Genomic DNA, 16766 nt, shown 5'->3' with positions numbered 1-16766 from the left:
TTTCTCAAGCTTGCGCTCAGACGTGTGCTGTTTCAGACATTTTGGACTTCATCTCCTTTCTCTTTTACCCATACGTTTTTTTGTCTGAGTTTCAGACAAGATTTGGGCCTGTGCACACAGTCTTTGTTTACTGCTTCTTTACTCACAACGGATCCCACAGAGTGATCAGACCTGCTCTGAATGTTTTGTAGAGCAACTGCCACTGTAACACATTTTCCTGCACCAAAAGTTGTCATAAAAATGAAGGTGCTCTCTCAGTGTGTCTTTTACCACCCAGTGCACACATACATTCACTTATTCTTCACAAAGTCTACAAACAGACATCAATCGGCTGCATTTTCTCAAATGGTTGCTGGACATTCCTAAGGCCCCTATCTTGATTAATAGTCAGGACACAAGGCCAACCTGATGCTCACTTACGGTTGGCCTCATTTTACAGATGACACAAAGGCACCTACGTCTGGTAAAAGGTCCGTGACCCACCAGACGGTCACAAAGCCCTTCTCCTCCCTCCTGTCCCCTAAGCATGGGCTTCTTCCCTGGGCCTTCATGGCTTCCCTGTCCCCCTTCCTTTATCATGCCTTCCAGGCCTGAATGGGCTCTGTGGTTGGTCAATAAATTCAGTGATTCAGGGGGTGGACAGTTGCAGCCGTGTTAACGTTTGTTCACAGGCTTGTCGGAGGGACGGGCCCCGCCCCGCAGCTCTTTGTCTCCCATGGTCCCTCAACAGGTTAGAAGTCAATGGAGGGCCTTGTGCGGAGGTGGCAGGGGCATGGATGGAGCCGCCTCTCACATGGCGTTCACACAGGGGGAGGACGGGCTCGAATCACTGTGACACTTGTTAGTGTGGGGCCACACAACATCGCCTCTCTCGCTCTCCCCCGAGGGCCCGGATGATATTCAGCGCTTTAAACAAACTAATGGTTGAGGCTGCAGGGTTTTGCTTCAGGGTAAGATGATCTGCACTCAGAGGCCTGCGGTGACCACAATGAAAAGAAGGGCACAAGTGTATCTTACAATCTCAGTTTACAGATCAGACTTACAATTAAATGAGGTCAGGCCTTTATTTGGCCTACAGTCCGCAGTGATGGTGAATCCAGTCTTTAATTATACACTACAGCAGCACTGATACAGTTTTATGGCCCTTGAAGGTGCCACACTGTTGCTGAGTTGTAGCTGGTTTCTCAGACTCAGCTGGACCAAAGCTTGGGAACAACCAAACTGGGAGAAAAGAGAGACAGAGAGCCATAGATGGAGCAACGCACAAACAGAGGAGGGCTTTAGGAGACAGAAAGCAGCGGACAGAAAAAGACGCACAGAGAGACTGAAGAGGGACTTAGAGCCATGACTGAAGCCTAACTGTCATGAGAAGATGAGAGTTGCCATGGCCACCCAGGAGCCACCCAGCAAGCATGTGAGCAGGGGAGGCTCAGGGGCCAGGGGCCTGGGCCTGGGCTAGTGGATCACATGCACTAACCAGGGATTATGTGCATAAGTGATGAGCACTAAGCCGGCAGGTGAAGGAGGGAGGCCCTGGGACAAGGAGCGCGCCATCCCTCAGGACAGCTCCCCCTGTAAAGAGCAGGGACTTTTTCCCAAGTGAGGCTGATCTGCCGTGTGAAGGGGACTCAGCCAGAGGTCCTCGAGTGCTGAAAGGGCATCCCCCAGGCTGCTTTCACAGCGTAAGTGGCCAAAACGCTGGTCTTGTGAGTCATCTTGAGTGGCAAGAATGGGCCATCTTCACATTCATAAATCCCAACGCAAACACACTCATGGATATGGACTACGCTCGCATGAGGATAAGCGCCAAATGGCAGGGCATCAGCGGGGCTCTTGTTGAGAGAAGCTTTTTGGCTTGACGTTTGCAAAGAAGAACAGATTCTACACTCTTTATTCATCAGAGAGAAAACGGTCTAATTTAAGCGCTAGCTAGGTTATCTTGATAGTTCATTTATGGGCAACAGCCTTGTGTTTCTAGTCAGGATCAACAGGTCCACAGGTTGTTTTGCTGCAGGGAATCAATCCTCATAATATCCATGGCCTTACAGGAATGTGTTTGAACCTTGATGGCACAAAGAAATCACATTCCCATGGTGCACAGAGAGAAAATACACAGTTAACCAACCTCCCCCCCCAATACCTTTTCAAGACGATAGTATCCCTGAACATATTAACATGTAAATACACTTAGATACTTTGACAATGCACTGAAATGCATATAATCTACATGCTAACTAGTCCTTTAAAGAGTTTCCACTGTTGAATGTGGTTTAGGAGCACTTTCATGTCTGGGTTTTAAAAATTAAATGTGAGGCCTCTCTTAGAATCTCTAAAAGCGTTTTTCAATTTGATCAGGGATAAGGCGATGACTGGGTTCGCTTTTCAAAGGAGGAGACCCAGAGTTCAATAAGACTTCAGTCTCATTGCCTTTGCCTCCAAGTTGAAGATCTAAATGCTGGCTTTTTTTTTAAGAAAGAACCCACCACATTAGGTGACAGATGGCAGGTTGTTATGCTGGAATACCAGTTGCTATGGTCCCCTCTTTTCCTCTGCAGCTTCACTTGCCATAGCTAAGCATCCCCTCCGAGGCCGGTGTACTGACTTGGAATAAGCTGACTTGAAACCGCTCAGGTTGTTGTTGACAAACATGAGCCTAGATGAGTCTCCTAATCTCCCGCTCCTTTATCCGCTCTTTATTGCCGTATAAACAGGACTGAATACACTAAAAAAACTAAACCTCTGTTTTCAGCCTTCTCTTATCTCACGCAGGGTTTAATCTAATGCCCTCTACCCTTTTTACATCTCTGCCTCCGCTAAATTCGACCATATTTTTGATTCAGCGCTTCACCATGACGACCAGTTATTTCCCATCCTTGAGCCCACCCCCTCCAGCTCCTCTCCTGCATTGATACGGCTACCTCCCCCTACCCCTTCTTTTTTTTTTTTTTTTTTGTCCAAATAAAACAAAGCGCGGAGTGAATGCGCTCTGAGGTAGGTAAATGTATTCAGTGACATCAGCCAGGACGAGTCTATTCTGCTGGATTCCTGTACCACTTGTTTCCAGCCTTGTCTGGGGGCCGGATACTCTGTTGGGCCCATTGTCCCACGTGTATTCCACACAGACCCGCAATTAATGGAAGCCTTGTCTAAGGCTTCTGGAGCAGAAACTGCTGTTGGGGAGGGGGACAAAAGGCGGGCAGAGCCGGGGGCTGGGAGTTGCTATGGGAGGCCCCCCCTTCCATCTTTAAGGGGGGAATTCAAAGGCAGAAGGAGGGATGGAGAGCGAGCGGAGCGCTGGATGAGATGTTTAAGTGATCCCCTCTGTCCGTGCCCTCCCCTCCTGCCCTGAGATGTTTTCATACCAGCAGTTGAAAGGGAACCTTGGCGGTATTTGATGATGAGGATGGTCATTTCGCTGCCCAAATGGCAGTGCTGGCTGGGTGGAGGAGGAGGAAAGAGCTGCAGCCTTTAGACCAGGTGAAGATGGAGAGGCAAGTGGCCATTCTGTGAAAGAACCACCCAAATCAAAGACACGTATCAAAATGTATCCGTTTTTAATTGATTTTTTTTGTCAGCTTAACTTTAACAACATCTGTTGCATTTGTCTCCACCTCATGAGCAGAAGTCAGCTATCCTGCTGCCTCATATGGACAAAAAGAGGATACAAGAGTCATAGGCTGATGTGTTAAATGGAAAAGGACCCTGCGATCTGAAAAGACAAAGGGAGGACTCTGACCAGGACACGTTTTTGCGTTATTGAGTTGCATTCTTAACAACAACCTATAGGGTGATGCCATGGCTTTAGAAGCACTGGGCGAGGTAAACAAACCAAGACAAAACCAAAATCAATAACAGTTAATGTCTTCCCGCCTCCGTTTCCCTCAGTTTGTGGTTATCAGTCATATGCTAGACCTTGATAGCTTCACTTGCTGTCTTGAGCCTCCCATTCCAGGGTTCCCACACTGATACAGATCAGGACTGCGCTATAAACCTCATGTCTGCATCTCCATCCACACAATAAAGGGTTGTTTGTGGCAGAGCAGCAGGCTCACTGAAAACAGAACTGATAGGACATAATTTATTGTTGCATGGCCTCTTCTCCAGAAACCCTCTCATCTGCTGCATGTAGGGACCTCGGGCTATTTTAAAGGAGCATCTTGTTAAAACATCCCGTTAGAAGATTAACTGAGAACTTTATGTCATCCCAAGAGAACAGTCAAGGGGTCTAGCAAGAATACTCAATGTGAACATTGAGTGAAAAATATCACTTGACCTGTAATAAGCTATTTAATTTGTTGTCCCATGAATTTATCCTTAAAACCTCAATAACAACAAGTACAACAGTGTCTTTATGTTCCATTATCAATAAAGAGCAAAATGTTCTCACATCCTGTTAATATTTCATCAAATATTGTTTCTTATTTTCCTATTTTGACTAATGTTGTAATTTCAGGTCAAACTCATTTGACTTTATTTCATTTGACTTGATTTAATCTTGACTTAGGTCAAGAAGCCAGTGGTGCTTGAAGTCATCCTGCTCATGCAGAGAGGAAGCTGTGGATGCAAACACTGACCTGCTTCTGGGGTCATTTAACCTCTGAGGATTTAGATTTACATAGAGTGTTTGAAGTCTATCAGAGAGGATAGAGGCGTCTAATGGCAAACCTGGACCAGGCAAAGATGGCTGTCAATAAATATAACACTGAAACTATATGGTACAAGCAACATACACCCTGATAGTGGGACTGGAATGGTTCTTCACAGTGATACTGTGCATGATCGCTGTTAAAAAGACTCTAAAATGTCATAAATAATGCAGAAAAATGGCAGTAAACCAGAGGGCATTTCTATCATTTTCTGAGAAAGGTATACAGTATAATCTTTTATTGTAAAACTTCTACTAATAATAATGCTGACCACAATCTCCAATATTTTCATGTTTTACACAATAAGCTTCACAACAGAAAAAAAGCAGGGAAATAGGAGGAAAAACAAAACAAAAACCAAGTTGTTCTACCTACATTTATCAACCATTAAAAAATGCCTATAATTGTGATTATAGTCACAAACAGTGAGATGAGATAAATGAATATGAAAATAAAAAAGTGATTTTTGTGAAATCTTTGCAAAAACTATTGTATTTAGGCTTAGATTTATTTTAGCACACTTTAAACTTTTTATTTGTTTCCATCCAGCTGAATAAATCCATGTTTTGTTTTTCTGTGGCACAATTGACTCAAATGTGGCTGATTGTGTATGTTGAATGACAGTACATAATTATCCTGTGTGCGGTATATGTGTGGAGTGATAATACAGTAAAAAAGGATGAATGAATGCTTGGTGAATATACAGGCTGTTATTGTAATTAGTGAGAACAAGCAGCAATAAGTGTATAAAATCTGAGCTTCAGTTTTCTGATTCCAAAGACAATTATTAAATATATTTTATTAGAAACATCTTATAATGAATGAGAAAAGTTACCAGTTTCTGTCAAACTTTTAATACAGTGACACCTAAAGTTTATGAATTAAAAAAAGCAAACAGATGAATGTTAGTTACTGATGGACAAAAAACAAACAAAGAAAAATAAACACATTTACCTGCAAACCTGCAGTTCACAAAAAAAGAAGCAGCTAGCAGATTTTGGTGATAAACAATTCTCATATCCTTCCATATATTTCTATCATCGTCAGACAGGTTTTAAATAACTCTTCAGCTCTGTTTTGTGCTCACGCTCACTGATAACAGACAGGAGGTGTCAGAGTTCATGGCAGTGAAGGGACAGCTGAGTGGGTCAGAGATTTTCTTCTTCACTGGACATCAGGCCTGGAGTGTGTCACAGGATGAGGTCTTTACTGTCACTCTGGTGTACTCAGTGACCCCCGAAAAAGTGTCCGTGTCCAAAAGGGAGAGGCGCACACAGACAAAGTACAGTTGTACAATTGATTGTACGTCAAAGTCATTTCTCTGGACACATTTCAAAATAATCAGTTTGAGCATAATGGGAAAACCTAAACAATCATGAGGCCCTGCCACAGAGGATGCACAATTTTCACTTTAACCTAAACATAAAGCTAAAAAAAATTGTTAAAATCCACATTAGGTGATTGGTAACTGCCACATCCATCAGAAGTAGTTTTAACTTTGGACACGTAGCCAGAACTTTGTTTCCGAGAGGAAAACCAAAGTTAAGTTAAAAAAAAGTGAAAAAAATATTAATATATAATTTTCATTAGTTTATTGTACTGAGATGCAACCAACCATCAGAGGGGTCTTCAAATCCTTAACGTTCCATTCATTTCATTCGCTCTGGCATTCGTTTCACTCTTAAATGATATAAGGAGGAGGAGAAACAACTTTGTGTATTTAGAAAGCTAAAATCAGCAAGTGGTATGGTTTGTGACAAAAAACTTTAACAGTGGATTATCAGCATTAAATCTCTCAGCAGTTGTGACATCACAACTGCTGAGAGATTTAATGGTTTCCTAGCTATTTCCCTAAAATAGCACATTTGTCTAAGGCATTATCAACAGATTTAATTAATCAGCAGGCCACGCGTCGCAACCTTCCTTCAATAACTTATCTTTAATTAAGCAGATTCTTTAACTCGACCGTTAACACACCCGATTTACAGCAGGAGACCCAGTTTGTCTTACATTTTGACTGTGGACTAATATTTCATAGTAAAATAGTCTTCCAGCATCCTGACAGGTAGCCAATGGCAGCGCCCTGTCGCACGAGCCCAACGCTCCCCGGGAACCGGAGGACCACACCGCCTCCCGGGTCCCGGTCAGAATTAGACCACAGCACATAGTCAAAGTGTAAGAGAAAGTGGTTCATCCCCGGGAGAGGTGGGATCCCCGGGCACCGGGGAGGCGCTGGGGCCCCCGCGCGCCCATTGGACAGACGGATGGAACCCAGGGAACTCGCACACGAGCCGCTCGCGTGCAGGCTCCAGCTCTATAAATAAAAGCCGAGGTGCTGGGAACAGGAGCAGAGTGGGTGTCAGCTTGGCGAGGAGACAGAAGTCACTTCTGATATTTGTCATCGGTGAACTGATCTGAAGTCTGCCAGGAGAAGGCGGGACTCATTTAACTGGACTCACTTTTTTTTGTTATTGTTGTGCAGCATCTCTGCAACTGCAAGTGTTTACTTTCACCCTTACACTGGTTTTTAAAACAAACCTGAAGATGCCGACCGGTACTTTGGAAAGAACGTCTCCATCCGCTGTGGCTGCCATTCCGTCAACTGGGGACTCCACACCCGAAAAACCCCGGACTCTGACAGAGACCAGGAAGGTAGGATATCGAAGCGGTTTTTTGTTTGTTTGTGTTTGTTTTTGTTTTTTATCAGAACATATTTGTTTGTTAGCTTCTATCTCCAAAACTATCACAGCATCTCAACTGTGTTGTTTTGGTCTTCTTTCAAGTCCTCCAAACCGATCATGGAAAAACGGAGACGTGCGCGCATCAATGAGAGTCTGGGCCAGCTGAAGACCCTCATCCTGGACGCACTCAAGAAAGACGTAAGGACATTCACAGGTTACTAAACTTTAATATAGATTAGGAACCATATGAGCAAGTCTAAAACTAAATTGCCACTTTTGCCTGTTTAGACTTCCAGACACTCCAAACTGGAGAAGGCAGATATTCTAGAGATGACCGTGAAACACCTCAGGAACCTGCAGCGACTTCAGATGACTGGTATGTACCAACCATTTCTGGATTGAACATGTTGATGTGCCTGCAGTAATTTTTGGACGTCTAACTTTAAACATGTTCCCAGGGTCTACAAGATTTATTGCCCACCCACAGCTGTGTGTGTTATTGCCCTCAGGCCTCAACTGCATGAATAAAATAATGTTTTTCTTTATTTAAATTAGTCAATTTGGCTAGTCAGGAATTCAATTCTATATGTTCTTAATACTCTGTGGTATACACTATCATACACTATCATATCTGTCAACCTATTTATGTATTTATATATTTATGTACATATATATATATTTTTTCGATAGCTGCTGTGAACACAGACCCATCTGTCCTGGGTAAATACAGAGCTGGGTTCAGTGAGTGTATGGGAGAGGTCACCCGTTTCCTGTCTACCTGTGAGGGGGTGAACACAGAGGTGAGGACTCGCCTCCTCAGCCACCTGGCGTCCTGCGTGACCCAGATCAACACTGCCAACTTTTACGGACCTCACCCGGGCTCTCTTGGACTTGGCCAGACCAACGCACAGAATCCAGCTGCTCCAGCCCCACAGATGCCTTGCAAAAGTGGCCCAGTGATGCATGTTTCCCCAGAGGCGATGAAGCTCTATGGCGGCTTCCAGGTTGTGCCAACGCCAGATGGACAGTTCACTTTCCTTGTTCCCAGTGCGGCTCTCATACCTCTGAGTGCACAAAACAGCCACCACATGTCACATGTTGCACCTCCGGTCACCTCAGACTCTGTGTGGAGACCATGGTAGAAAGTCAGCTCAACAGATTGTGGGGGGGAGATGGACTATCACTCAATAATACATATTTTTGTACATTTTGTAAATGTTTTTTAAAACCTACTTGAGAGGGATGTTTACACACATTTGTGTTTTTTATATGGACATTAGGAGATATTCTTGGCCTTTTTGCTCTCTGTTTTTGATATGGCACAATTCATTTGCCTCAGGAGGTCAAGGATATCGTTGAAAAGCTCTTGAAAAGCACTGTATTTTTTTTTTAGATGAATAAAATGTTTCTATGATGTTTACAATAATATTTGCTGCAGTCGTGTCCTGGTCATTTCTCTTCCCCACAAAGCCCTTAGGCTATCTGTTTACTTAGATGAATCTGTGCTGCTCTTGAAAAATGTTATGGGTTAAACTTAATCTCCAACCTGTGGAAAGTCTTTTCAATGAACATCACTTGCACAGCAGCTGTTGAAATACAGTCCCACTGCCTGTGTGCCTTGTCCACACCTGATTATCCTGTTTGCAGTGACAGGGAAACCTGTTTTCTGGCTGGAAATAAATACCTCTCTAATGAGGTAAGGAACCCAAGATGTTGTGTTGAGCCCAAAAGGCGTGCTGCCAGGCGGGAAGGAGGGCGGGGTAGGGTCTGTTGACACGCGCAGGCCTGTCTGTCCTCCTGCCAGAGAGGAAATTTGAACCACATAAGGCGTGATCGTGAACCTACTGACAGGGCTAAATGAAGACTGTAAACAAAATACTGATATTCCTTAAGAATACAGTGCATGTTGTTACTTTTTGAGGTGTCTTCACTGCATCGATCTGCCACTAGAAGTGTGATAACTGATATTCACATAATGATTCAACCCTTTGGTGACTCTGACGGTGGATCTGATTTGAAATGATTTGATGATACAAGCGTGTGTTTACACAATGGCTCATCAGCAGCAGCCCCGCAGAGTCAGTCCAATCATTGTCCATTTAGTGGACAGTTGAAGGCCTGACGGTCTCAGCGTGTGTCCTGAGCGTGGTGCACACACAGCAAGCCACAAGCAGAGCGTGACCAGAGGTCACAGGTGCCCCTCATTCACACTCCCAAGCCAAGGCGGCTCTGACAGCATGTTGCCCTAAATCTGGCAACCCATCAACGGACCTGGCCGCCCCATCACCAGAAGACAGGGCCTCCCTTTGACAGCATTAAACAGTGGCACCTCCAGTGGCAAGCACTCACACAGTCCATGGCCATTTGGTTTGATTTAATAATTCATGGAATTTCAGAGATTAGGTCATAAGAGAAGAAGAAGTAACCACTGTGTTTCTAAGTCACCCATATTTACTTGATAAAAAGATACACAACATTTTGCACTCGCATTTTGTGTGCATATAGCAACCTATTAAGAAGCAAATCCTAAAATAGAATTTAATTCTCAAATAATATCTGAAGTTCATAACTTTGTGGAAATGATAGTCAGTTAAGTTTATGTCTCTGTTTTGGCATAGCTGAGAGAAGAGTGGCAGTAAGGAGGACTAAAAGACAAAAACAGAGCTCCCCCTCCTATCTGAGCATCCTTTGAGAAGACCCTCCGAAACACAAAAACAAAGACGGGCCCCTCAGTGGCTCAATGGCTCCTCTCTTTGTGACCCTCTCCATCTTCATAAAGGGCCTTCCCCTTGTTTATCCAGGAAGAGGTTTAATGGCGGGGAGGGGGAAGGACCATGCTGTCACTTTCACTGTGCTAAAGAAGGCCTATTGTTGGCCGATCCCAAAGGTCCTGGTCTTAAAGGCTTTTTGAGAACTCTTCAGGCCAGGCTGCACTCTTCAGATAAGACTAGCTGTGAAGTGCCAGGTCGATCCTATCCATATACCTATACGTGATGGAGAAGCTGGAGTAGTTTTTGGATGGAGCAGCTACAGCAAATGATGGCCATTCTTGAGAAATTTGCAGCCTTTACCGGTGTCAGTCCCCTCCCTCCATCTTTTGTCTGATTGCGTCTCATGCCCGTTCCCTACCCCTCCCTAATCAAAACCCCAGTTTGATGCAGTCTTTTCCCAAACCTTGTAAAGCTGTGACTAGTAAACATGAAGCTGGGTACGGCCTGCCCTTTCCCTGTGCTCCATGATTGATGGCCTCCTCTCACAAACACAGTGACAACAGTGACAGGTTCCCCGCTCGTAGAGACTGTCTCCCTCTGACACACACCGGAAACCTCCGCCGCCTCCGCCTCTGTGGGTGAATTGCCGTGGTATTGTTCTTAAGGTTGTTATGGTGCTTGATGGGGGTTGAAGTAGTCAGCGATGGTTCACATCAAGGCTAATGAATAGATTATGCACTCAATATCAATAGTGAATGAACAATACTCTTTGTGCCTTCACTCCAATTCATCCCTTTTTGATTTAGCTGGTTGTTTTTGAAAAACTCACACATGCTGGTGGAAGTGCAGCTTCCGGGGGTGAATTTAGTATCAGCGTGACACGATAACATTGGAAGTGAGGAAATCTATTACTTTGGAGCCACATAAACTGATGATGGTGTGGCCATTAATACCAAGTTACTCTGGTAGTACATCACATGTTACCACATCTTCCAAAGAAATGTTGTGTTGAATGTCAGAAGGGGGGTTCTTGTTTTTTCTGTGGCTCTTGGCCATATGCCCATGAAGGCTTATGAAGAGGCCCATAATGATACACTTTCACTGCAGGTGTTCTGTCAAAGTGAGACATCCCATAGTACAAATGCTCCAATTAAGGTCTCAAGTTTTGGTCCGGCTAAGCTGGTAAGACTAAAAAAAACGTGTGAGGGACCAACTGAGCCATCCTGAAAGAGTCTGAAAAGTCAAAGGGAAGCTGAGATAAACTTGGTTTGTTACACATTGAGTCTTATTTTTTAACTTTTGTCCATTCGTCTAATAGTTAATGATGTCATTGGTACCGCAGCAAAGCAATAGTCATTGTTAGTCAGGGTTATAATGGCTGCACTATACTCATGTATGACTGGATGTTATTAGTCAGCTGATAGCCACACAGCTGATTAATAAGCCAAAGATTGGGAAGCATGAGTTAAACAACAAATGCAAGCAGGACCTTGGTGCTTCGCCTGAGCCAACACCATGCTGCTTATTTTTGGTGACATTTGAAAAGAACCTTAATGATCCTTTAACTTTTAAGACAACTGATGTACTGTATCACTTTCTGGTAAATCTCACTTTTAAAGGGTTTGGCATGTTGAAACTAAATGAGATCAGAACTTGAAAGGAGAAATCAGAAATTTAGTTTGAAAGTTTGGCTGGTTGTTTTTGGCCTCTTGAAAAACTTGGATTGTCTTTAACTCTTCATGAAGCTCCTTCAACCATTTACCTTTTGGTAAGAGAGCTGCAGAGATTGTGGCCAAAAACACCTTACTAACATTTACAACTACAGACTGTTGTTTTTTTTTCAGTCCTGCTGGGAGATAACTTCCACTCAGTTTGATTCTTACCTTTAGAATTAAAGCAGGTCAAGGCTTTTCTTGACTTGACAGGGAACCGAGGCTTGACAATGTAAGTGCTGGACTTGATGGCATTGCATTCATAAAATGTTGTACGGATGATGATGGTATGGATGATGATGCTTAGCAATGTCTTACTACATTTGTGAAGCTTTCTTAAGTATCGTTTTGTCACATCTTTCCATTGTGAAACAAAGGCCCCTTCAGAAATTACTTCTGCTTCTGGAAGTTGGAGTGTGGGAGGTATATGTCAATTGTTATGCAGCTAAGTTTTGCAGTGACTCCTCACTAGAACGACTGGTAATACACAATGAAGGGCTGCATGCATGCATAATAAAACCTCTCCATCTGTGGAGATGGAAACAAAACAAGGATAGCCGTATGAGAGCAAGGTCTACGGGGCCACAGTTCCTGATTCATCCTCCATAATTGTAATGTGATGATAAGGAGCTTATAGCCTCTTGTTATCCTCCAATAGGCACATACAAGACAAAGGGGTAGTGTAGGAGTATGCAAAAAGATTACCATTCTGGTGACATCTCGTCGTCCACTTAACAACCACATCAGGTCAGCTGTTCTTAATTTGGTCAGCAACACCAATTTAGCCTCCACCCGGGGGTCTGGGTGCACTGAGGGGTAAAATATTGACCCTTGTTTGTAAGCAAGGCTCACGTTTTCAGTTGTGCTAAATGGCCTATTTGTGTTCTTGAGATGTTCAGGTCATCGTATCATGGAGGATGTGTGTCACCCTCTCATAGGCTGAGAGAGAGGATCTAATAGACACCTGTTCACATAATAGCAATTGGTGTTCGTCTGCATTTCACGACTGACTGAACTCGTTTAAGCAAAGCTTTAAAAAAAAAAAAAATCAAGTATGATCATTAAAGTAGAAAGAAATATTCTACTGAGTCTCATGATGTTTGTCCTCAGGACTAAGACAATTACCTGTTGTTATTTATACAGCAAGATACCAATAATGATAACGTTGGTGATACAACACACATACACCAACTTGCTGTGAAATTACATTTTCAGATCAAAAACTCTCCTCTTGAATTCTTGCCCCAGGCACTGAGTCTCCGATGACCTCTAATCTTTGTCCCAAGGACCCTGCCCTGCCCTCACCACCTCCCTCCCCACTGGCCAGTCTAAACTCTGTGGGAAACCCCCCAGTGCTTTGTGTTGTTTTGGACATTGTGTGTCTCACCAGATAATGTCTCCTCCCCTCTGTTTCTTCTGAAGAGCTGCTGTGTGGAGCGTGGTGTCCGGTGCTAACTGTCCACTGTGTGGGACAGAGAGTTGGGATCTTACCATGGGGGGGAGTTAAGCGCTGCTTTTCATCGTGCCTCACAGGACAGCGCTCAGACCCTGCTGTGGTAAGTTTGCCAGGTCATGGGAGTAATTGGCAGAGATGGATGCTGACAGGTGAATTGGTATTGAAGATAACTCTATTAACCTATGAAACTACACTGGACTCACCACCGGCCTCATCTTTATGAACATACTATATGTTGTGTGACCTGACATTGCTCAAACCCACAGAACTTCTCCTAAAAGATAAAAAAAATATATCAGGTAGAATTTTGGCCAAACTCTGAAGCTATTTAAAAAAAAGGACCCTGGATGCTGATCATATATCAAATGTTATGCAGCTCAGAAGATGTTTTCTTAACAGTTTCTTTGCAGCACAACAAGCTGTAAACACAACAGTGTAATGCTGATATGGCTAATGTGTTAGTGAACACTTTCTTATTTACACATTCAGCAGACACAGAGGAACATCAGCATTCATTTGGAGTCAAGTTCCAGTTGACCTCATGAATGAAAGTCCACTATCTAGCTAATATTTAACTCTTCAACAACCCATTAGAAAAATACAGTGTCTGGCTCTTTAGTCCCTGAATGTGGAATTTCGTTAGCTGCTTCTTTGTCTATTTAGCATTCTATTAACATTTAGAAACTGCTGTTAATGATTTCAACACAATCACTAAACATTTCCTTCTTACCATATAAATGTCAAATTTAATTTCTTCTTTTAGCTGTTCTAAATAGTTTATATTATTCATTTTGAACCCCAGCATCCCCACTGAATAAAGATAGGCATTTAACGTTTCCATATGTCCTGTTGCTCATCTGCTAACAACCCTAATGTTAAATGTCCCGTTTGCCCCATAGTTTTGGTCAAGTGAGGATTACCTCCAACTTAGGGCCAATCCTCCAAAATAAGACAGCCACCACTTTGTTGTCATGTGAATTGTGATGTCATTCAGCTCGGGCTGAGGACCCAATCGACCCTCTGGCCTTTGACCCTTATTAAGCATGGGTTAGAATGCTGTATTCAAGGTGTAGCCATCTGTGTACCATGTTGTGTTGAGGTTTCCTCCTCCCCGCTCTGCTTGTTTGCTCTTTATCATCCCTCTCTGTATTCAGGGGCAGTGGGGTGGGGTGATGAGAGAAGGACTGGTTGGTCTCGATCAGTTTTCGAAACCCTGAGATGACAGAGTGGATGGTTTTCTGCTACAGTCTTCTATAAATTAGAAAAAAATTATGTGTGCCAGTGGCAGTGGTGAAATGTAACTATGGATTTTTACTCAAAAACTATACTTAAGTAACACATATAGTACACTGAAAAAAATGTTTCATTGAATTTACTCAATTTTAATGTTGAAAGTGGTTGCACACAATACATTCATCTAAATCTAGACATATTTTTTAAGTTGGCTGTACTAGTAATTTCAAATAAATTATATAAGCACTTTCGGCATGAAAATTCTGAGTATTTGTTACTGTTTTGTATTTCCTTAGTAATTCTAACTAAACCCATGTTTAATTTACTTAAATTCATTATGCAATTCATATATTGAGGTTACATAATTTGTTATTGTGCTTTAAATTAAATTGTTTTATTCTACATTATGTAAAATATGTTAATTCAATTCACAATTTTATTTAAAACAATCAAAATGCATATGTAGATGTGGGGGTGACCGAGAAACCCTGTATACAACAATGAGTTGTGGCAGTCTGGAGCAATTCCCAATTCCATTTTATTTGACAAAATTAGAGTCTTGTTCAAAAACTTCACAGTAAAAAATGCACATTGGGCCAACCAGAAAGATAAAAGTAAGCAAAAAAGAAGAAAAAAAATTCTCAAAAGCACTTCTCAAGAAGAATCAAAATAATGAAATTGTTTTATGCTACTGTCACAGGGAGACCCCGTGCACTAAAGTAAGGCACATGTGCTACACATGTGCCTTACATGTGCTCTTTCTCAGGTAGATTTTATCAGAATGTTGATCCTGGTGTGAAGTGCTGGTGGTGATGTGTGTGGTATGAACATTTGGAGGAGGGCGTGAAGGAGAGAAGTCACACTGTGATCGTGTATTTGATTTATTGAATTTAAATTTTGTTGACCTGTCTCCTTTGTTGCACTTCTTCCTCTGTCAGACCAGGAACAGCCAAACCTGAGCTGGAGCGGTCCATTTGGTTAAATAGGGGGGTACACAGGGGAAGAAACCAAGTGTGGTAGAGTGGGAGGGGTGTTTTGTCTTTTGTGGTGAAATGACCTGTATAAGTATCTTGTTTAAAAAGAAATATGTGTTTTTCAAGTAAGTTTAACTGAACTTCTATTTGATAATATGTTATTTAGTATTGGGATTATTGTAAGTGTGCTGGAAGAGATAATTGATATTGATTTCTTGGTGCAGTCCACCAGTATAAAAGTGAGGAGGCTGTGGTGGCCGGAGCCTAAAGGAGAGAAGCACAGCTCCTGAACACAGCTCCAGATTATAGCTCCTGCCATGGGCCCAAACTTTAAGGGTATAACCAGAAAGGCAGTTTAGAGTGAATTCTTTTGTTCTGTATTATTTTGATTCTTCTTGAGAAGTGCTCTTGAGAATCCCACCCCCCCCCGCCCCCTTTTTGCTTACTTTTATCTTTCTGGTTGGCCCAATGTGCATTTTTCACTGTGGAGTGAACAAGACAACAAGACTCCATTTTATTTTCAAATAAAATGGAATTGGGAATTGCTCCACACTGCCACAACTCATTGTTGTATACAGGGTTTCTCGGCCACCCCCACATCTACATATGCATTTTGATTGTTTTAAATAATATTGTGAATTCAATCAAAATATTTTACATATGTAGAATAAAACAATTTAATTTAAAGCACAATAACAAATTAGCTAACCACAATATATGAATTACATAATAAATTTAAGTAAATTAAACATGGGCTTAGTTAGAATTACTAAAGAAATCAGAGTAACAAATACTCAGAATTTTTGTGCTGAAACTACTTACATCATTTATTTCTCAGCATATCCAACTGAACGAGCCAAGGTGGGGTTCATGCTCTCTCATCTCACCGGGAGGGCTAAGGCGTGGGCTACTGCTGAGTGGTCTCGCAACTCTCCGGTCTGCCAGTCCCGGGGAGCCTTTGACACTTTCCTCAAGGGGCTATCTGGCCACATCCAAGATCTTTTAATTCCCCTTGACCTGCCTGACGATCTTGACTCCCTAATCTCCCTAGCTATTAGAACTGATCATCGTCTGCAGTAGCGCAAAAAAAGCTCCAAAATGTCACCTACCCTCCGCCATTCAAACCAGACTTTCACTCCCAGATTCGGCTGGCGGAGACCCAACCAATCTACGCCTGCAGGTCAGTGTGAGCAGCCCTCCTCTGAAAAGGAGAAAGAACCCATGCAGCTGGGCAGGGCCAAGCTGTCACCAGAGGAGCGTCGACGGCGGCTACAGGAAGGAAGGTGCTTCTACTGTGGGAAATTGGTCCATGTTCTTTCTGGGTGTCCGTTAAAAGGGAAGGCTCACCAGTAA

At 42.9% G+C, this 16766-nt stretch overlaps 1 protein-coding gene across 1 annotated transcript; it reads left to right on the top strand.

Moving 5' to 3' along the window:
- The first annotated feature begins 7010 nt into the window (after positions 1 to 7010).
- On the top strand, positions 7011 to 8753 carry LOC121192888 (transcription factor HES-1-B-like). Its single transcript, XM_041054848.1, has 4 exons — positions 7011 to 7298; positions 7430 to 7525; positions 7616 to 7703; positions 8018 to 8753. The coding sequence occupies exons 1-4, from the start codon at positions 7191 to 7193 to the stop codon at positions 8467 to 8469; spliced, it is 744 nt and encodes a 247-aa protein (XP_040910782.1). The 5' UTR covers positions 7011 to 7190; the 3' UTR covers positions 8470 to 8753.
- The last annotated feature ends 8013 nt before the right edge of the window (positions 8754 to 16766 follow it).

Source organism: Toxotes jaculatrix, chromosome 14, assembly GCF_017976425.1.
Source record: "Toxotes jaculatrix isolate fToxJac2 chromosome 14, fToxJac2.pri, whole genome shotgun sequence".
NCBI lineage: Eukaryota > Metazoa > Chordata > Actinopteri > Toxotidae > Toxotes > Toxotes jaculatrix.
The sequence above is the reverse complement of the archived record's forward strand: the minus strand, read 5'-3'. Positions and strand labels throughout refer to the sequence as shown.

Excerpts from the sequence above, each read along its gene's own strand:
- LOC121192888 (XM_041054848.1), top strand. The coding sequence starts at position 7,191 with ATGCCGACCGGTACTTTGGAAAGAACGTCTCCATCCGCTGTGGCTGCC. Across the intron at positions 7,299-7,429 it reads CTCTGACAGAGACCAGGAAG|TCCTCCAAACCGATCATGGA; the intron begins GTAGGATATCGA and ends TCTTCTTTCAAG. Across the intron at positions 7,526-7,615 it reads TGGACGCACTCAAGAAAGAC|ACTTCCAGACACTCCAAACT; the intron begins GTAAGGACATTC and ends TTGCCTGTTTAG.